A 23,304-nucleotide genomic window follows, 5' to 3' on the forward strand; every position below is an offset into this window, starting at 1 on the left:
TCTCTTTTTTTTTTTTTTTTTTTTTTACACTTTTTCAGATGTATACCATTTGTTTACACACACAGAATAAAGATGAATATTGCAATTTGCAACAAATAAATAATATATGTAATATATAAACTTTTTCTTATTTGTTTGATCACCAAAATTTTATAGATTATTATTGGTCCCCTACATAATAAGCACATGTATTGTAGAGGAGAGCTACTATCGTATATAATATAGACAGAGAGCAAACCACATATGCATGTCTCTGTCCAAACAAAAGAGAACCAAAATTTCGACAGTACAAAAGAATGATAAAACCAAAAAATATATAGAAATTTGTCAATTAATTAATATGTAAGCACATCATATGATCATGTTCACACAATAGACAATACGAAAGTATCTAAAACACGGCATGAGAATCATGAAGAGTATATATTGCTTAAAACAATGTATTGAGAAGAAACAAACGTGTAAACCCAAAAGAAAAAAGGAAAGAAAGAATCAAAGAAATTTACCTTTTAGAACTGAATTATGCATGTGTAATTGTGATCACGTTATCAATATATATACATATATTATATAATAATTAAATAACAATTCTAAAGCCTCAAAACATACGATATTCTAAATCGCGACCATGCCTAGTCCAAAACTGTTATAAAAAAAGTTATCATATTTCGGACTTCACATTTTTATACGATATTCAAAATCGTTGGACCGTCTCTGACTACTCAGAATGGTGTAAATTGAACATGAGATATCAGATTCAACCCCTATCTTTCTTACTTAGCTCATGCTAAGATAGTAAGATTCACTGTATAGATATATAGTATCAAAAGAGGCCTTTGCGTCTAAAAGCAAACACAAATGCTACTATATTTGTACGGTAATTTACAATAATATAGCAAAAAAAAAAAAAATTGTCAGCTTCATAACTATAACATAGAAGTGAGGGTTACAAGATAAATTAAGTAACAAAAAAATGCTGCTTCAAACCTTTAAGCTTTATCAAATATATTAGTGACAGTATACTGACAAATGTAAGATATTTTTTCTTTGTCTGTTCAAGATAAAAGTGTGGTCTGACTTCTTTAAAATGGAAGGGTGTGGATACTTTTTTTTTTTTTTTTTTTATAACATAACACTGTTCTGAAAATTAAATAATATAGTATTTAAAAATATATTCTAAAATACTAATATATTACTTGTTTGATTGATTTCAAGTAAAAATTATATTTTTTTTCCCCTCTTTATTTTTCTTCCATAAGGTACAACCACTCAGAATTATATCAAAAAGAAGTAAAAACAAGTTCTAGTTTTGATATAATTTTTTTTCCCAAAACTAAAAACATCAGTATAAACAATAAAACCTGCTTTTAAAGTGAAAACTACACAGTTTGGATAGATGCTTAGAATTTAATTTTTAAAGTTTCCCGAAATGGAAAGATTCGGATGTCATAGGTTGTGTGTGACACTGAAAGCTATTGTTTTGCAATTGCTACATAATACGAGAAAGAACAAATTTACAGACTTGTCACTTGTGAAACCTAATCCGCAAACTTGGGATTCTATTTTTGAATTGGTAACACCTTTGGCTGACGTTATAAATTTTCTTGAAGTCATGACGGTGAAATAAACTCGTTCACAAGAATGATCCAAACTCGTCAAATCCATCGTCATACTCTCCTTCTATTCAAATATTTCTTCTTATAATTTGGCATTTCAAAAAAAAATGAAAAGAAAAGAAAAACACGAGTTTGGTCGTTGTCTCTTAAAGGAACCAAACAAGGCCTTAAGTCCCACATTGGATTCTCACATCGCACCGCTATTCTCTGAACACTATTTTGTCCTTTTTCATGACTCAAATCCACAAGAACACAAAGCGAGATAAAGTGAGAATTAGTGATTTACATGCAACACATGTATTTAATATGCAATAGGGTATTGAGTATATTACAACAACTACTACTGATTTACATGCAAAAAAGTTTGGATTATAAATGTTAATAACATTTATTAAAAATATGTTTACAAACATAATCCGCATGTACGTAATAAATTATAAATATGTTAGTAAATTTAGTTTTTAAAATCAACCCCGCACGTATGTACGGGTCTGAATCTAGTTGAGTATATTACAACAACTACTACTGGTGCGTAGCATGAGTAGTTTACTAATCATAATGTTTTTTTTTCTTGGCGTTTATAAAATTGATTTATTACAATACAAAGTAGCGGTCAATGAAATAAAAGAGACTAGTGAGTGTGCAATTGTTCACGCAAAAAGCTCTTTAACCTGAAAAAAGAAGAATCATATAGAGGCCTCCTTAAAAGAGTCATCTGCATTGAAATTCTTTAGAATCCTTTTAAATCATAGAAAAAAAGATTACATGTGTGCATTATAAAATGATTCATATCTTCTTTTTTAAAAAAATTGTATGATTTATCTCTTTTCATTTGAAATTAAAGATATATGATACTAGATCCCACCATATTATTTGTTAATGAAAACTATATTGCCCCACATTTAGAGAATACTGAATAAAGTAACTTAATACATTGTATAAACCTCAAAATAATATAAAATCAGAACCGAAACTTCAACCTATGTTATGTAAGAAATAGTTTACTACGATATAAAACATTATTACGTGTGGAAACAACATAAATATATCTACAAACGAGTAATATATCCGTAGAGTAGAGTCAAAGGCTTGACGTGTGGACTTCTCATAAATTACTTGTACAATATTATTATATTTTGGTGGATGAGCTAAATTGGTAAGATTTGCTCACGTCACTTCCTCACTAGTCTCCGTCGGCTGAATCTTAAGGTTTAGACTTTAGAGACTGTAAATATTCTACATTCACATTAGTGTTAACCTAAATATTAAGAAAACAAAATGTGATGAACACATAATGGAATAAGGCTAATTTAAAAGCTACGCATAATCATCATTAGTTTCACAATCTTTGTACAACAAACTTTCTTTTATAACAAGGAAAAAAATAAAAACTTAAAAGCTAAGATTACAAAGGGGGAACAAACTGATATTTGAAATCCAAACACTAAATATTACAAAAATCTAACTCTTAAGTCTTAATTAATAAACTATAATATATATGATTAGAGAAACTATATTTTTAAAAACGGTTCACTAACGTCGGCGTATGAACACAGCCTCTAAATCAGAAGGAGGCGTAAAGAACTCTCTAACTGCGTTACTCCGACATTTTGACACCGGCCGACGTTTCCTCGGCGCCGGTGGACATTTAAGTATCTCCGGTATCTTCGCTTCTTTAGCCGTCGGTGTCGTCGAACATTCTTCATCTTTTTCCTTGTAGCAATCTTCTTCAACTTCGGCTTTAATCTCCGGCGGCGCTCTGAGTTGTTTCGTCTTCACCGGTTTCAACGTCGCCCGAATCGAAATTCCGGCGATAACCCATTTCTTCCCGTCGGATTCTAAACCTCCGTCGAATTGAGACTTCTTCGAAAACCCCATCTTTCTCTTCAACTTAACTCCAAAAACAGAGTAAAACCCAAAAAAAAAAGAAGAAGGCAGAGAGACAAAAACAGAGACTTGTGGTTATAGAGAATAAAATGAAAGTGGGAAAAAGATTAAACTAGTGGTCGTTGGTCAATTTTTTTTATTTTTGGGTGTGTGAAAGGGAGACAGATTTGGTTTTTTTTTTTGGAGAGGAAGGAGAAAAAAATGGGAATAAAAATGTGAGAAAGAAAGGATTAAATAGTCAAAACAGAGTATTCTGTGTATGCCGACTCTCAGGAGAAAGAAAAAATAAAGGAGATGAAGAAAGGAAGGGGTGAATTTGGAAATTTAAAAGGAATTAAATTTAGTTGCCCGAGAGAAATTTACGGGCAGTGTCTCTCAACCACCGTCTTTTTTTTTTGGCGCGATAGTTTGAGAGTTTCACAACGGCTCTTTTTCCCGCCTTTTGATGTATTCTTCCCGCGAGATTTTATAAACCGAAGAAGAGGAGAACAATCGGTTTATTTATACCCTCTTTGGTTCTAACCGGTTTATTTTTTAAAAAATTGTTTTACCTCGGTTTAGGATAAAGTCGGTTGAATTTCGGTTCAGATGAAAATCGATTTGGTTTAATCATAATTCATAGGTTTTCTTATTTGCCTTCGTGGCTAACCAGTTTCACAATTTTAAAATCCATATGATCGGGATGGGTGGTGCGATGATCAGTTTAAGTCACAGCCTATGGTTCTTGTACTATACACTCTTTTTCGATCATATGATCGGGTGGGTGGCGTCAAAAGTGTTGATGACCCGGCCAATAATTAGTGCCATCAACGGCTGAGTAACGCGGTTAGCCGTGACGGCGATAGTTCCTAATCTTCCTATGCACGAGGCATCATCTTGTTAAAGAATGATTGACACCATCAATTTATTTTTGTTTTTCTTCCTAATTATATTTTCCAAGAGAAAGAAACTCTTACAACCTTTTTTTTTTTAATTTATAGGTTTTTTTTTTGAAACTTTCACCAAATCAATAAAGAATGAGAGGGAAAATATTGTTTCTAAATAGGGTTATTGCATAGAAAGAAGCCTCCTCGACTGCTCTCTTCCCCCTATGTCCGTCCCATCTATCACCAGCATCAGTACCAACAACCCGTTTGAGGTGCTATCTGCATTGCATCAACCCTTGCCAGTCTCTCCCAAGCAAACCCCCTCACACCACCCTCCAGCTACTCATACCACATTAGCTTCAATTCTCTATGTCCCTGAGCCACAAAGTAATCCTACCATCTCCATCTCTGTGCATTACTCTCCTAACCCTAAGACTCTCCCTTTATCGGGGAGGCTCTAAATTGATTTTTTATCTGCCTGTTTTACCATGTATATACAACTATTTTTTTGAAATGTTCGAGTTCTGAATGACACGGACAAGCATCGGTTTTTTGCTAACTGGCTCTCTCTTAAGAAGCCTCTTTTTGGTGCCATTCTTGAAACCCATATAAAAGAACCAAACCTAAACCGAGTAATGAACCTTATCTGTCCTGGTTGGCAATACACTTCAAACCACAACTCTGATGAAGATGGCAGGATTGTACTCATTTGGAAGTCACCTGCATCAATCCAAGTTCTGCATCAGTCTCGTCACATGATTACAAGTGAAGTCACGATTCAAGGTCACAAATTCTGCTTTACAGCCGTATATGCCCCTAACCTCAGTGATGATCGTACGGACCTCTGGTGCGAATTAATAAGTCTCCAGCAACGCTATCACTTGGACACTCCCCTGGATGGTGGGTGGAGACTTTAACCAGATTATTCATCCAACGGAGCACTCTAGTGACCTTGTCAATCACTTAACTTCCATGATGGTTGAGTTCCGAGAATGTCTATTTCAGTTGGAGCTCTTTGATGTGCGTTACCATGGCCCTCTCTTCACCTGGTCAAACAAGACCCCATTAAACCCTATAGCAAAAAAAACTTGACAGATTACTAGTAAACAACCCCTGGCTTGCTTCTTACCCAAATTCCTCTGCTACTTTCCTTGCGCCTGAGTTCTCAGATCACTTGCCCTGCCTTTTTAACCTTGATGCCTCTCTTCCATCCTCTAGGACAACCCCTTTCAAATTCTTCAACTTCCTCACTGACCACCATCTCTTTACCCAAATGGTTGACACTTCTTGGATTTTGGCTGGAAATACAAATCCTGGGGAAATAAGTTTTTCAACTTTTAGTGCAAAACAGAAAATGCTCAAAAGAGATTTGAAAACACTTTCCAGAGAGAACTATTCGGATATACAAAACAGTGTGAGAGAGACTAACCTTTTGCTTCAATCTGTGCAGATAAAAGCCATTACAAACCTTACCCCGGCTCTTTATCAACAAGAGAGAGAATTGCACCAAAAATGGGATATGCTGCGAAAAGTAGAAGAAGCTTACTTCAAGCAGAGATCACATATTAACTGGCTAAGGGAAGGAGATTTAAACACTGCTTACTTCCATCGCATCACCCAGCTCCGAAACGCTTTCAATGCAATTCAGTCCTTCTCTACTCCGTTTGGCGTACTCGTTGATGACCCCTCTGAAATGAGTAGAATGGCAGTAAATCACTTTTTCTCTATCCTTGGGCCTGGTGTTTTGCCTCCTCTAACAGTTACACCATCGTGCATCCAAAGTCTCATAAGCTACCGCTGTCCCTCGGTCTTAAAAGCCTCAATGATCAGAATTCCCTCTCACAAAGAGATTACAAGGGTATTGTTCAAACTCAATGCAAACAAGGCATCTGGGCCTGATGGTTTTACCTCTGCTTTCTATAAAGCTGCCTGGGGAATACTAGGCTCCGAAGTTACAGCCAGCATTCTCAAATTCTTCCACACCTCGTTCCTCCCTTTGTCAGTCAATGCCACCACTCTCGCTTTGATCCCAAAAGTTCCTGGTGCTTCTGTCGTCTCTGATTTCAGGCCTATTTCTTGCTTAAACACTCTTTACAAGGTTATAGCTAAGTTGCTAGTAGCAAGATTAAAGCCAGTACTCCCAGAGTTGATCCAGCGAAACCAGTCTGCATTCATAAAAGGAAGGCTGTTAGTGGAGAATACCCTTCTTGCAGCGGAATTAGTTAATGGCTATCACAAAGAAAAAGGACCTAAGCGTATCACTATTAAAGTGGACATAGCCAAAGCTTTCGACACTATCAGATGGGAGTACATATTCAGCTGTTTGCGGGGAATTGAAATCCCAAAACTATACCTCTGGTGGCTTCAAGCTTGCATATGCCTCTTTCACTGTCGGTTTCAACGGTCAGGTACATGGCTACTTCAAAAGTCGGCGAGGACTTAGGCAAGGAGACCCTCTTTCCCCATATCTCTTTGTCCTTGCTCTCAATTGCCTCTCACTTATGCTAGACAAAGCTGCAGAAGAAGGAAAATTTCAATACCATCACAAGTGCCAAAGTTTAAAACTTACTCACTTATGCTTTGCGGATGACCTCTTGATTTTCATTGATGGTTCCTTATCCTTAGTGCAATCGGTTCTTCAGGTTCTAAAGGACTTTGAAATTGTCTCTGGTTTGGCAATCAGTCTCCCAAAGACAAGCTTCTTCTCCTCGGGACTCACTCCAGCTGAAATAGATAAAATCCAATAGAATCAGGCATAAATCATGGTCAACTTCCAATTCGTTATCTAGGTGTCCCTTTATGCACAAAAAAGCTTACCTTACTGGACTGTGCTCCACTGATTCAGAAAGTCAAGAGTAAGTTCAATGCCTGGTCCACCAAATCCCTCTCATTCGTAGGTCGGCTACAACTTTTAAACACGGTTATTGCTGGACTTACAAACTTTTGGTGTTCCGCTTTTGTCTTACCGAAGAAATGCATCCAAACCTTGAATTCTTTGTCTGGAGCTTTTCTTTGGAAAGGAACTACAGAAGGTCATCACTCAGCTTGTGTGGCATGGGAAACAATTACCACAGCTAAATCAGAAGGAGGGTTGGGTATAAGGGATCTACAACTATGGAATAAGGCTTGTATGATAAAACTTATCTGGCTTTTACTTTTTCGCTCCGGATCAGTTTGGGTTGCCTGGTTCAAGGGAGCGGTTCTCTCTGGTAAGCTTAGCAATTTCTGGACTCGAAAGCCAAGCACTAGGTACTCATGGTTAGCAAACAAGCTCTTCAAACTGAGGGACGAGGTTTACCCTTGGATAAAGCTAAAAGTTGGAGATGGCAAGAACTGTCAGTTCTGGAGCGATAACTGGTGGAAACTGGGGAAACTATCGACTTACCTACAAGGTGAAGACCCCCTGGGAATCCCCCGTGGCTCAACGCTTGCAGATCTCTGGAGGGAAGGCACTTGGAGAATTCCTCCGGCTCGCTCAGAGGCACATGTCAACTACCACATCGAACTAGCATCTATCCAACTATCAAAAGATGCAGATCAGTATGTTTGGTGGCTGAATGATCAATTGCAAGATAGCCACGAAACAGGAAAAATCTGCCTAGCTTATAAAGGAAACTTACCTCGAGTTTCATGGCACAAAGTAGTTTGGTTCTCCAGAGGAATCCTGAAGCACTGCTTTCTCACCTGGTTGTTTGTACTGAACAGAAGCCCCACTCGAGATAGGCTTCGATCTTGGGGACTCCATGTGGATCCGGCTTGTCTATTTTGTGCAACGGGAGAAGAAAGCAGGGATCATCTATTCTTTGACTGCCCATTCAGCTGGACTTTATGGAATCTCATCTCCAACCGATGCTCTCCCTCTCCGACGCGTTCTTGGACTGGATCACTGCAAAATCTCATCAACTATCAGGGACCTAGAGAAGCCAAGATCCTTCTTCTTACTGCCTGACAACCCACGATCTACACCTTATGGACTGAAAGGAATTATCGTCTCCACAGGAACACATTCAAATCGACGGATCACCTTCTGAACCAGATCGAATCGTTCATGTGCAACAGAGCCCTCAGCTTTCGAAGATCAAACCCTACACTTACGACGAATTTGCTTCTTCTATGGTTTGCCGGATCTGGTGGTTAAGAAACCCTAATCGCCTCAAGGTTCCTCTCACTTTCTCTCTCGACAAAGTTTTGTCTTTGTCGTCTTCCACTCATTGATTGCATGGAGATGGTTTGAAGTGGTTTTGCCTCCCAACCGTTTATTATCCTGGTTCAATCTCAACTACTTGGTTCAGATATGGTTCTATTTTAACTATGGGTTTTTTTTTCTCATAATGGTTTTTATTTCTTCTTTCCTTTCTAATTCTCTTTAATTGGGCTTTCAGTATTGGGCTTTTATGCTCTGTAAACTTTTTGGTTTCCTGCTTTTAATTTGAATGCCTTTTAACAAAAAAAAAAAAAAACAATTTGATGCTTGTTCTTGAAGAAAAAGAAAGAACAGTTTTGGTGTAATCTCTCGGTACGGTGGTCCTCAAAACGATGTTGGTTTTGTCGGCGAATGAGAACAGTTTGTAAAATGACACTTAATTTCTGATATTTCAACATACCCTAGATATGCCTGCGGGAAGTGAGGTTTCAAAATGAGGCAGCCTATAAATGAGATAGTAAGAGGTCACGAATTTTTATCCACACTGCTTATTCATCTTAAAACTATATGCTATACAATCCAATAAATAACAACTTTTGAAAACATAGTCAGCGTCGGTGATTAGAGTCTTCGAAATTGTAAAAATTTCCAGAATAGTCGGTTTTATATTAATGTTACAATATAATCATATAGAGGTTTATGTTCAACATGATGATAATCGCCGAGTCGGTTCTAGCATGTCGACGATATTGTTCTTAACACAAAGATAACTTCAACGATTAAGAACTCAAGAATTAAGAATCACTCTCTTTATTAACTTTAGGAAAATCACTCAAAACCTAAAGCTCTCTTGGTTTTCTCACAAAACCTTACAAGTTATGTCATGTCTCGACCTCTCTATTTATAATAGCTCACCTATCCTAATCCTATTAGGAAATCTCCCTAAGTTTAGATATCTCCTAAACTTACTTGATCCTTATCTCTTCGAATCATAATACTAATAGGATTTGTACAACTTATTTCTCAAGTTATCTTTAAGCTTAAACCAACATTGTCCCTCCTAAGCTTAAAGTCATTTCTGGCCAAGTCTCTCACTCCAAGAAGCTCTCTCATCTCTTTAAACTTGATCCTCCCAAGAGCCTTTGTTAGAATGTCTGCCTTTTGTTCACTACCTGGTACATGCTCCACTTCAATGAGTCCATTCTCTACACACTCTCTAATAAAGTGATATCTTGTATGAATGTGCTTGCTTCTTTCATGGAACACCGGATTTTTGGTTAGTGCGATAGCTGACTGGTTATCAATTCGAATAACCACCTTCTCACATGATGTCTCTGTAATCTCCTCGAGTAAGTCCTGAAGCCATATTGCTTGACGAGCCGCTTCTGTTCCTGCCATGAATTCAGCTTCACAGGAGGATAAAGCCACTGTTTCCTGCTTTTGTGAGCACCATGTAATTAAACTTCCACCAAGATAGAACACATGCCCAGTCGTACTCTTACCGTCATCCGGATCCACATTATAACTACTATCACTGTAACCGATCAATCCTCTAGTTGGTGTGACTGTCCTGCAAAAATTAAGTCCAAACAAAGTGGTTCCTTTTAAATACCTCAAACACTGCTTCATTGCAGCACCATGTGACACCTTGGGAGACTGCATATAGCGACTTAGTACACAAACACAGAAAGACAAGTCCGGCCTTGTGTGTAGGAAATAGCGGAGACATCCAACTATCTTTCTATACCTTGTTGCATCAATATCCCTTTCCTTCTCAGATTTAGACAGTTTCAACCCTTCTTCCATTGGCGTATGAACCAAATTACAGTCCTTCATACCCGCTTCTTCTAAAATCCTCAACGCATAACGTCTTTGGTTTAAGGTTATCATCCCATCATGTTGACACACTTCAATGCCAAGATAGTAGGTTAATTTTCCTAAATCACTCAGCTCAAACTTAGATCCCATCTCCCTTTTAAAACCGTCTATGAGACCTCTATCTGTTCCAGTCACAAATAAATTGTCAACATAAACTGCAACAACAATAACACCTTGATTCACCCTTTTCCGATAGACTGAGGATTCCTTGGAGCATCGTTTGAACTGAAGATTCTTAAGAAAACAATTCAGTTTGTCATTCCTTGCTCTTGGTGCCTGTTTTAAACCATACAGAGCTTTGTATAACTTATACACTTTATCCTCTGGTCCTTGTTTTATAAAACCTTCAGGCTGTGCAAAAAACACTGTTTCCTTTAAATCCCCATGAAGAAAGGCTGTCTTTACATCTAGATGGTGGATCTCCCACCCATTTGTTGCTGCAAGACTAATAAGAAGCCGAATTGTTTCTAACCTTGCCACTGGAGCAAATACCTCTTCAAAGTCGATACCATATCTATGAACATATCCTTTAGCAACAAGCCTAGCCTTGTACTTATTTATACTCCCATCTGAGTTCTTCTTTAGTTTAAAAACCCATTTTAGACCTATAGGCTTTGCTCCATGTGGTAGATCAACAAGGCTCCAAGTCTGGTTTTTAACAATCGAGTTCATCTCATCTTGACATGCTTGCATCCATCTTCCAGACTCCTTTGCTTCATTGAAATCTCTTGGTTCATCATTCAAGCACATCAGCAACCACTCACCTTCTTCTTCGGCAAGCAAAGAATAATTATCGAGATGTTTTGGTAGAACATAGCTTGAAAGATGCTCTAGTTTCCTCCTAGGTCTCACTGATCTTCTTAGCTCTACTTGTTCGTCTTGATTATTTTGAACCCCATCATCATCGAGAATCTCATCTTCTTCTCCACTATTGTCGTTGATTTCATTATCGTTGTTATCATAATGCTCTGTTTCGCCGGTTTCATCAATTTGCTCTGTTTCACTAATACCATGATTGCCATAAGTCCCAAATTTGATCATAAAATCTCCGGCTAAGTCTTGCTCTGAACTCTTTTTATCCCAGTTCCAGCCTTTATCTTCATCAAAAATAACATTACGGCTAACCACAATCTTACGAGTTTTAGGATCTAGTAAACGATATGCTTTTGATCCTGGTTCAGTACCCAAATGAACCAACATTCGTGATCTATCATCAAGCTTCTTTAAATGAGGTTGCTCAACCTTTGAGAAGCTAAGACATCCGAACACCCGAAGATGACTAATGTTTGGCTTCTTCCCTTGCAAAGCCTCATACGGAGTCTTATCGCTAAGTGATCTGGTAGCAACTCTATTTATCAAATATGTAGCATGTCGCACTGCTTTTCCCCATAGGTAATTAGGAACAGACATATGTTTTAGAACACTTCTCGTCATCTCCATTAGTGTCCTGTTTCGTCTCTCAACTACACCGTTCTGTTGAGGTGTGTAAGGAGCAGTGAGATGCCTTTTAATTCCATTGTCTCCATAGAAATCAGCAAATTCTTGTGACACAAACTCACCTCCTCTATCTGTTCTGAAGGTTTGCATTCTCATCCCTGTTTCTTGTTCAACCACTGTTTTAAATCTCTTGAATTTGCTAAGAGCATCACTCTTTTCTTTTAAAAGAATTGTCCACATATACCTGGAATGATCATCAATGAGGACAAACACATATCTATTTCCAGCCGAGGTGCTTGGCGTTATAGGACCACACAAATCACCATGAATTAGTTCTAACACCTTTGATGCTTGATATGTTGCTGCTTGTGGAAAAACTTGTCTTGTCTATTTTCCCAATAAACAAGAACTACATATACTCTTTTCAATCTGAATATGTGGAATCCCTCTCACAAGTTCCTTTTGAATCATCCTCTTAATTGTTTCAAGACCGACATGCCCCAACCTTGAATGCCACTTGCTCGAGTCGTTTATTACAGCTGATTGTAAACACTTATTGTTCTTTATCCCCATGCGAACTTTGTAGAGTCTATTTCTGGATTTCATCGTTCTAACAAGCAGCTTTCCTTCATGATCATGTACTGTTTAATATTCACCTCGCATCCTTACATCACATCCTGACTCCGTAGCTTGTCCAAGGCTAATAATATTGCTCTTAAGTTCTGGAATGAAATAAACATTAGTCAAAATTCGCTGCTCACCGTTCTCATCAGTGAACCGTATAGTGCCTTTTCCTTTTATATCTATCCGAGAATCATCACCAAACTTTACTTTTCCAGTAATGGAGTAATCAACTTCTGAAAAATACCGTAGATCACCTGTCATGTGATTGCTTGCTCCGTTATCGAGATACCACATTTCTTCTTCACCAGTACGAATCTGATACTTGCTTGGCACGATTTTCTTTTCATTCAAAAATACCACCTCATGCATCATAAGCTCATCTGCAGTCTCTGTTTCATTATTTTCTTTCTCTTGTGTTTCTTGTAACTTGAGCAGGCGGTCTGGACACCGTGAAGCAAAGTGTCCATGTTTATCACATCTGAAACACACAACCTCTGACATGTCTCTACCTTCATATGACCTTCCGCGACCTCGTCCTCTATAGCCAAATCGTCCCCCTCTACCTCTGCCTCTGTATCCACCATTAAACTTGCAATTAGGCTGCAATGGTAGAAAAGTCGATTGGTTATCATTGTTCGCATATAAGAGTTTTCCAGGATCTTCGTGAGTTTCTTCTTCCTCCTAACTAATGCGTTCTTCATATGCTTTAAGACGTCCGATGATATCCACAAAGGTGGTGGTGTTAAGACTCAGAAACTGCTCCAGAGACGCAACAATAGCTATATATTTCTTTCGTGATAAACACTTGAGAAATTTTTTCACTATTTTAGACTCTTCTATGATTTCTCCAAGAGCTGCTGATTTAGAGGTTATCTCTGATAATCTTCCAACAAAATCATCAATCTTTTCCGTATCCTTCATCTTGAGTCGATCAAACTCAACCATTAGTGTCTGCAATCTTGCCTCTTTAACTCGCTCAGCTCCTACATGTCTTGATTGTATAGCCTCCCACACTTTCTTTGCTGAATCGAGATCTCCAACTTGCAGAATAAGAGATTCTGGAATTGATTGAAACAGTAGGGCCATAGCCATGTCATTCATATCGTTATCGTTACCTGGTGCCTCGATGATAGGCCAAACTTTATGAACTCTGAGTAGTATCTTCATCTTCATAGCCCATACTGTGTAATTGGTGGAGTTTAGCATTGGACACTTGAGCGTTGATGATCCTCCTTCTTTAACTTTCTCGGATGCAGCTTCTACTATGTCTCCCATAGCTCTGATACCAATTATTGTTCTTAACACAAAGATAACTTTAATGATTAAGAACTCAAGAATTAAGAATCACTCTCTTTATTAACTTTAGGAAAATCACTCAAAACCTAAAGCTCTCTTGGTTTTCTCACAGAACCTTACAAGTTATGTCATGTCTCGACCTCTCTATTTATAATAGCTCACATATCCTAATCCTATTAGAAAATCTCCCTAAGTTTAGATATCTCCTAAACTTATTTGATCCTTATCTCTTTGAATCATAATACTAATAGGATTAGTACAACTTATTTCTCAAGTTATCTTTAAGCTTAAACCAACAGACGACGACTATGTTTCTAGCATATTAATGTTACATTTTAAAACATAGTCGGTTTTATATTAATGTTACAATCCAAAAAATAATAAAATGTTGGACTTGATGATTAGAGTCCTCGAAATCGCAAATTAGTTATTTCTCATATGTGGGATACAAATTAAAAAGATATAATATAAGATGTCATAGTCTTTTTTTTTCTGATACAAAAATGATGTGATGTTTTCTTATTCGACGAAGAGATTTTAGATAAAGATGCATCCCAATTTTTTTTTTAGACAAAATAATGATGTAATCATATCTATCTTTTAGTTCAGGTTTGCAATTTGCTATTTTAAAAAAATAGATTTGATATTGCGTATATTCTAAGATTTGAAATTTGGCTGAGAATTGATTGCAGTTCGCCCTAATATTTCCTCTCAGGCACTATTACCGAGGTGCCGCTACCATCTCCCCTCCCCGACGCCGGTAGAGCTCCGGCTCACCGGCGTCGGGCTCTCTCAGTCCTATCAAGCTCTGCTCTCTTCTACTGCATCCTCTGTTTCTTTGTTCCATGGTCACTTGTCCCTCCCAGAGTCCACTCAAGATTTTGGATCTCGACTCCGAGCATGTTTCAGCTTCTTTATCCCCTTCCCTTACCTCAGCCTCTGGTGAATCGTCTCGATGTGCCTGCTCCGTCGTGGTCCCAGCCACGAGACGTTCCCTCTGAGACCAATGAACACCCCAACTGCCTTGGCTTCCGCCAGTCTTACTGCTTCTTAACACTATCAACCGCAACAACTCTCCGATCCTTGGAATCTTTTCCCTTCACCAAGTGGTTTGCTTGGCTGAAGCTGGACGGGAGCTCTGTTTTGACACTAGAGCCGACAAAGACTTTTACGGTGAAACCCACATCCTTGGCGCTCTCTAACACACCATTGATTCCGTTCTGTTCCAGGTTCGCTTCTCACTCTTTATCCAACTCCCTGGTGCTTAGGTTATCTTGGTCATTTGTGTTGCCCCTGAACTGGAAGATGTTTAGATCCGCTAAAGCTGTTTTGAACCCAACCCATTTAGACCTGTGTGTCAATTGGTTGCTTGGTTGTACTCGACAAGAAGTCTCTGAGTGTAGAGTCTGCATCCTCAGAACTGGTTGTATTAAAGCTATCTCAAGCTCAAAATGTTTAGCATCGAGTTTCTCTACTTGGTCAAGTCGGGGTCTCCTCGGTAGTAGAGCCTCGATCTCTTCGGATTGGCTTGACATCTATTTGTGTCGAGGAAAGTTGAGTACTATGGTATGGAGGACTGCATTACAGAGCTCTATCTTTAACCATGACCCGTCTCTCTGGCGATTTATAATGCTTCCATCTAATGCTCCTATTTGTTGCATATCACCAATCCCTCAACTCTTTCAGCTCCAGCGTATAACCAGGCTTAAACTCGGCATTATGATTCCACCTCTGCGGAGAGGGGATTACCGATGTTTAGCCAGTTTGATTTCTCCATCATTTCCGTGTTCTAAGCTCTCCAAAATGTATAGCATCTACTTATTGAAGTTCCCTCATATTGACTTGAAGAGTAGTGGCATTATGATCACCATTCCACGGAGTGGTGGTTACCACAACCTCTTCACGCTTCTCCCTTTCAGACTTAAAACGCAACCACCCTTGCAGTGATCGGTTTTCAGAGCATTCTTAACCCTGCTCACACCTTTGACAAAGCACTACGTCGTGTAGATTGTCTCACTTTGATGAGATCCTCCGCTTTGCTTGCTTCATCGCCATCAAGTCTTCGAATCAAGACCCTGGCCACCTTCCCTTCCAATGATCTACTCTTGGAAGCTGCATTGATATGTTTTGATCTCACATGCTCCAGCTTGCTATTCAGCACTTGGTCCATAGCTCTCAAGACCCATATATCTCTTGCTCTTATCTATCTTTGTACTTCTACTATCTTTGAATTTGGGGTATGCCCTTTTAGGCTACTTAAGCTTTTCAACTTGATTTGTATGTTACACTCTATCTAATGGAATGGAAACATATGTGTATTCAAAAAAAAAAAAAAAAAAATAGATTTGATATATTTTTTATTTCTTTATGTAAAAAATGTGATTAATATTCAATTATTAGGATGAATGGACCCTTGAGAGATATGAATGGTGAGAGAGACAAGTTGAAGGTCGGTTCTAGCTAGGGCTGACACACAGTGTCACATATTCATTAGATTTACTCACATTCGAAACGTTATTAAATCAGAGTAACAATGAAGAACAATTTGAAATATTTTAAACTCAAACTGAAATTGAAAGTAACGTCGATTATGAAGGACCAACAAAAGAGCCGACCCTTATCTATTTTATTAGATTTCACATTTTCAAAAAAAAAAAAAAAAAAATTGGGATCCTTTTTAATTCTAATACTTAGTGTTCAGATTCCCTCCAATCAATTAACAAGCATAAAAGGTTTAGCCATATATATAGATACTAGATTAAGACCATGCTAGAGCATATGTTGAAATTCATTTTATTTATATTGCATTTTTATATAAAATATAATTTATGTTATTATTTTTAAAATTGTTTTTTGGATAAATCATTATGCAATAAAATCATATGCTAAATATGAAGGTTTGAAAAAACACATATTTTATAAGTTTTATATTGTTAATGATTATAGATAAGTATTCGTGCTGGTTAAATTTTATTTCTTAATCAATCTTGTAACCCACTATTTAACTTGTAACCAATCAATCTATCGATTTCGTAATCTATCTTTTGTTAACGTTGTGGTCTATCGATAAAATCTGTAGAAAAATAATTTTGTAATATTGTGTTTAAAATTTTTTGGAAACAACCTGATATAGGACTAGAATCTTCCAAAAATACAGTTTGGAATATCCATGATTTTATTTGTTACCATTAATATATCAATTATCAATTTGGAATATCCCTAATATTTAGGTGTAACCATTAATATGAATATATGAATTAATCTATAACCTATCTATAACCTATTTGTAACCATTTATAACTATTTATTAAAAATATAAAGTCTACAAAAACTATGTTGTGTACTTCCCTTTTATTAGAAAGGGATACAACATACTACTACATAACTTGGTAATGAATCTTCACCTGTTTACCAAAAAAAAAAAAAAGGGATACAACATACTACTACATAACTCCCCATTCTCAAACATCTCTCGTCTAATATTGTACTCAATTCAGTTATTTTGATATATGAGGATTCTCATTTTAATAAGATTTACAAATTAAACTGAATCTCTCATCTAATATTGTACTCAATTCGGTTGTTAATTACTATACTTAAAAGAGTTATTCTAAAAGAGTTTATATAGAGATAACTACATAATATATCTTGTTGTAATCTATCTAATATTTAGGCTTATCATATATTCATGATACTTAAGATCTCCATTGTATAAATACCTCTGTTCATCTATCAATAATACACAACTGATTCTTCCATTCATAACATGGTATCAGAGCCTAAAAACGATCTTTGATCTAAGTTTTTCGTTTCTGGTTCTTTCTTGCTTCCGCTTCTCTACATATTTTTTTTACTTCTATCATGTCTACTACTTCTCCTATGTCTATGACTACCTCTACTTCTACTTCTTCGACCACTATGGACCAATCTTCCTCGGAGACTCCATACACTCTGCATCCATCTGACAATCTGGTTCCCTAATCACCCCGGTCTTACTTCGTGGTGATAATTATTCTGAATGGGCCACCGAGCTTTGGAATTCTCTTCAAGCTAAGCAGAAGATAGGGTTTATTGATGGTTCGATCCCCAAACCAACCTCTAACCCCGACCTTGCTCGATGGATCTCTACTAATTCTATGATTGTGGGTTGGATACGTACTGCTATTGATCCACAAGTTCGTTCTACTGTTTCTCATGTTCCCGAAGCTTTCAAACTCTGGGAATCTCTCAAACGTCGGTTCTCTGTCAAAAACGATGTTCGAAAACATCTTTTGGAGGACGAGATTAACAACTGCAAACAAAACGGTCAGTCTGTTCTTGAGTTCTATGGCCGTCTATCCAAACTCTGGGAAGAGTTACAGACTTTTACCTCTACTACTCCCTGCACCTGCGCTGCTGCTCCTGAATTTGACAAGGAACGTGAAGACAGACGGGTTCACAAATTTATCTTTGGACTTGATGAATCTCGCTTCAGCACTATTAGGTCTCAGATCATTGATGAAGATCCATTGCCGGACTTGAATAGTGTTTATTCTCGCGGAACAACATCTCAACAACATGCGTGCTTCTGAAGTCAAGCAAGATGCTGTCGGCTTCTCCGTCAAAACAGAGTTTGCTCCTCACTCTGTTTCTCCTGCTGTTGCTGCTGTTACCACTCGCAGTCGTGATCCTAATCGTTCCTGCAGTCACTGCAAACGTACGGGTCATGAAGCTTCAGAGTGCTTTCTTCTACATGGTTATCCTGATTGGTTCTTTGAACAACAACGTTCTTCCTCTGGTCGTGGTGGTCGCGGTGGCGGTCGTTCATCCTTCTCTGGTGGTCGAGGTCGTGGCCGTGTAAATGCAGCATCAGCTACTGTCAGCAATACACTTCTTCTGTTCCGACTGATCAAATCTCTGCCCTTATTACGTTGCTTCAAAACCAGCAGAGTCAACTGTCTACGGAGAAATTGTCTGGTAAAACCGCTCTCACTGATGTCATTATAGACACTGGTGCTTCGCATCACATGACAGGCAATTTGTCTTTGTTGCGTAATACTCTTGATATACTACCTTCTGCGGTTACTTTTCCAGATGGCACTGCCTCTCGTGCTACGAAAATAGGCACTTTGCAACTGAATGGGGACTATTACTTGTCCAATGTTTTATATGTTCCCGACTTCACTTGTACTTTGATTTCGGTGTCTCGTCTTCTTAAACAGACCGGTTGCATTGCTATTTTCGCTGATACTCTATGTGTTTTACAGGACCGTTTTACGAGGACCCTGATTGGCGCCGGTGAAGAGCGAGAGGGGGTCTACTATTTCAAGGGTGTCAAGGTTGCACATGTTCATCAAGCTGGCAAGGGCAACATCTCTCCTTCGGTTTTATGGCATCGTCGTCTTGGCCATCCTTCATACAACATTCTTTCTCAATTACCGGTTTTAGATAGTTTGAAAGTTGATTTTGGTGATAAACATTCATGTGATATTTGTTTCCGTGCTAAACAAACACGGACTGTTTTTCATGAAAGTATTAATAAAGCTTCGACTCCTTTTGGTTTGATACACTGCGATGTTTGGGGACCCTATTGCACTCTTTCTTCTTGTGGAGCTGCTTATTTCTTAACTATTGTTGATGACTACTCAAGAGCTGTCTGGATCTATCTTATGTTAGCTAAGTCTGAAGTCAAAAATTTGATACATAACTTTTGTGCCATGAGTGACAAACAGTTTGGCTGCCCTGTCAAAGCTGTCCGTACGGTCAATGGGACTGAGTTTATGGCTCTCTCTTCCTTCTTTCGTCAACATGGCATTGAACATCAGACATCATGCGTCGATACACCACAGCAGAACGGCCGAGTGGAACGCAAACACCGTCACATTCTCAACGTTTCTCGTGCCCTTCTCTTTTAAGCTCAGCTTCCTGTTCGGTTCTGGGGTGAGAGTGTGTTGACTGCGGCTCATCTAATTAATCGTACCCCTACTCCTCTGCTTCATGGGAAGACACCGTATGACATGCTGTATGGAACTTCTCCTTCTTATGACTCACTTCGCACGTTTGGCTGTCTGTGTTACTTTCATCGACGTCCGCGTGACAAGGAAAAGTTTAGTGATGGCAGCAGGAAATGCATATTCGTGGGCTATCCTTATGGTAAGAAAGCTTGGCGGCTCTACGACATTGAGAGACGAGAATTCTTTACAAGTCGTGATGTTATTTTTCTTGAAGAACAGTTTCCCGGTGTCTCCGATTCTGCTCATGACCCGCCTCTAATGACTCCTCCGTCCTGTGTCATTGATGACTGGTCTCCTACATTACCTTCCTCTGCTCCGTTGTTGACACCGGTTCCGACTCTGCAATCTATATCAGACTCTGTTCCACCGTGTCCTTCGTCTCCTACTTCCCCTGTTCCTGATACTATTACTTCATCTCCGGCTTCTCCTACTACTGATCAGGCTATTACTCCAGTTGATTCTCCACCTCTCTCTCCTAGGCCGGCTGATTCACCAATAGTCGAGTCTCCGGTTGTGTCTTCTGATACATCTGATCCTACATCACCTGGTCTTCCTGAGCTACTAGGTCATGGTCATCGGGTACGACAACCCTCTGTTCTACTTAAGGACTATGTTGTCAAGACTTCACATGTGCATGCTTCCCCCTCTCTCGCTTCATCGTCTTCTAATCCTGGTTCTCCTCATTCGGTTCCAGGTAACACACCTTATCCCATTGTTAATTATCTTTCGCAAGCTAATTTTTCCACTGGTCACAAGGCTTTCATGGCTGCGATTACTTCTGCTGTTGAACCTACAAGTTATAAACAAGCCATTTTGGACGATGTTTGGAATGATTCTATGAAGGATGAGTATTCTTCTCTTACTATGCAACACACGTGGGATGAGACTACTCTTCCTCCAGGCAAAACAGCGATTGGTAGTAAATGGGTTTATAAGATCAAACATCATGCCAATGGTACGATTGCTCGCTACAAATCATGCTTGGTGGCTCTTGGGAATCGTCAACGTGAAGGTGTTGATTACAAGGATACATTTGCTCCGGTTGTTAAGCTTACTACTGTGCGAGTTCTACTTGAGATTGCGGCTGCCAAACGATGGGAGGTACACCAAATGGATGTGCAGAATGCGTTTTTGCATGGTGACTTACATGAGGAGGTGTACATGAAGTTCCCTCCTGGCTTTGAAAATCCGGATCCTACTAAGGTGTGTCGGCTGCGTAAGGCCATCTACGGGCTTAAGCAAGCGCCTCGGTGTTGGTTTGCTAAGTTAAGTACTGCATTGAAGTCTTATGGTTTTAAGCAGAGCCGGCCTGATTACTCTCATTTTTCTTACATTAAAGGGAAGGTTTGTCTACATATCTTGGTATATGTTGATGATTTTGTTATTTCTGGCAATGATCTCTCTACTATACAGAAGTTTAAGAACTACCTCAGTCAGTGTTTTCACATGAAAGACTTAGGGAAACTCAAGTACTTTCTTGGTATTGAGGTGGCTCGAAATACAGAAGGCATTTTTATTTCTCAACGTAAATATGCCTTAGATATCATTGTTGAGACTGGTCTTCTTGGTTCCAAACCTGTGCCTACTCCTATGGAGGTTAATCATATGCTTCTCCGCAATGATAGTCAGTTCTATGACAATCCCGCGGCTTATCGGCGTTTGGTGGGACGCCTTATTTACTTGACCTTCACGAGACCGGAGCTGTGTTATTCTGTTCACATTCTGTCCCAGTTTATGAAAGCACCTCGTCAAGATCATTGGGATGCTGCTATTCGTACGGTCCACTACCTTAAGGGTTCTCCGGGTCATGGAATTCTTCTTCGTTCTGATTCTGATCTGCGACTCACCGCCTATTGTGATGCTGATTGGAATGGTTGTGCTTTGTCTCGTCGCTCTGTTAGTGCCTACATTGTTCTTCTTGGTCCTTCTCCGATTTCATGGAAGACAAAGAAACAGGATATTGTGTCTCAGTCTTATGCTGAATCGGAATATCATGCTATGGCGTACACGTTGAAGGAACTTAAGTGGCTTAAGCAGTTGTTGTCTACGTTTGGTGTCAGTCATCCTCAACCTATGCGGATGTTTTGTGACAGTCAGTCTGCCTTGTATATTGCTGCTAACCCTGTTTTTCATGAGCGGACTAAACATGTTGAGTCAGATTGCCATTTCGTCCGTGATGCGGTTCAAGACAAGCTTATCACTACAGATCATATCACTACTAAGGAGCAGCCTGCGGACATTCTTACAAAAGCTCTACCTGCTCCAACATTTGAATATTTGCTGTCCAAGTTGGAGATTCAAGATCTTTCCCCTCCAACTTGAAGGGGGGTATAGAGATAACTACATAATATATCTTGTTGTAATCTATCTAATATTTAGGCTTATCATATATTCATGATACTTAGGATCTCCATTGTATAAATACCTCTGTTCATCTATCAATAATACACAACTGATTCTTCCATTCATAACAGTTTACAAAAGCAACATACCAAATTTTTTTTTTTAGTTTTCTTGCATGCACCACAATTTCAAGAGTGTGTTAGCTCATAGTGTTTCACTTTCACTCTTATCCCTATTGATTAATCTTCATATCGCTTTAAAACGTTTTGACCCCTTTTATTGTAACTTCACAGTTCACACAGTTTTCTACATGACAAACTTTTTTACATGCACCACATTTTTAACGTTATTCCGAGAGTGTGGATCTTACTGTGTCACTCTGTAACAATCTTGGGGCTTTTGTTTATATAACTCTCACGTGTTTAGTATGAAATGTACACTATTTAGTCAAATCAATTTTTTTATTTACATTAATCATAACTTTAAATGTAAAATATACTTTTTTAATAAAAAAAAGTTTTTATTTATATGCGAAAGATTTTAGAAATGAAAAGAAAGTCTGGCTCGGACCGTTCGGTATGTTTTCTTCCGTTGATCATGTTTTTCTATGCCGTTAACAACTTTGGTGAGCTTCTAACTTCGAAGTTTTGATCCTATCTGAACCAATACGGATCTTTCTCTTTTAGAAAAATTATTATGCTAAATAAGTGATCCAATCGTCCACGCAATCAGTTTACACGATAAGATAGATACATCACACACCAAAGCTAGCATATTGCTTTTATGATCGATCCCAATTGTTATCATTACCTTAAATTTAATATTGGGAGGCAAAAGCAAAATTGGAATTATCTTCGATAATCTAGTTTGGGACGGCGACGTAAGGACAATAATTTTCGGTTTGGTCGGTTTGATTGGAGCCTCCTTTTTTATCAATTTGCATACATTATAATTCAGTTTTTAGTCATAAGTCATAACATGTATATAGGTTACTTTTATAATACGGATACGACTTATATGCACCACAGAACAGAGTAAGACCCACATTGATGCAGATTACAATTCAACAATAATTTTAGTTCTAATATTTTACATAAAATCTAAACAAAATGATAATCGAAGAGAAAACCCTAACCTAAACATGCGGTAACGAAGAAGATGAGGAAAACCTGAAAGGATATAATTAAGGAAAATCGGTAATTTCATACCCCAACTAAAGG

At 38.3% G+C, this 23,304-nt stretch overlaps 2 protein-coding genes across 2 annotated transcripts; one reads left to right on the top strand and one right to left on the bottom strand.

Annotated features, from left to right (window-relative positions):
- LOC104732781 lies at positions 2,943-3,777 on the bottom strand. The gene has a single exon (XM_010452361.1). The coding sequence runs from the start codon at positions 3,492-3,494 to the stop codon at positions 3,150-3,152; it is 345 nt and encodes a 114-aa protein (XP_010450663.1). The 5' UTR covers positions 3,495-3,777; the 3' UTR covers positions 2,943-3,149.
- Positions 5,643-8,318, top strand: LOC109128016. Its single transcript, XM_019233675.1, has 2 exons — positions 5,643-6,777; positions 7,159-8,318. The coding sequence occupies exons 1-2, from the start codon at positions 5,643-5,645 to the stop codon at positions 8,316-8,318; spliced, it is 2,295 nt and encodes a 764-aa protein (XP_019089220.1).

This window comes from Camelina sativa, chromosome 12 (assembly GCF_000633955.1).
Source record: "Camelina sativa cultivar DH55 chromosome 12, Cs, whole genome shotgun sequence".
Lineage (NCBI taxonomy): Eukaryota > Viridiplantae > Streptophyta > Magnoliopsida > Brassicales > Brassicaceae > Camelina > Camelina sativa.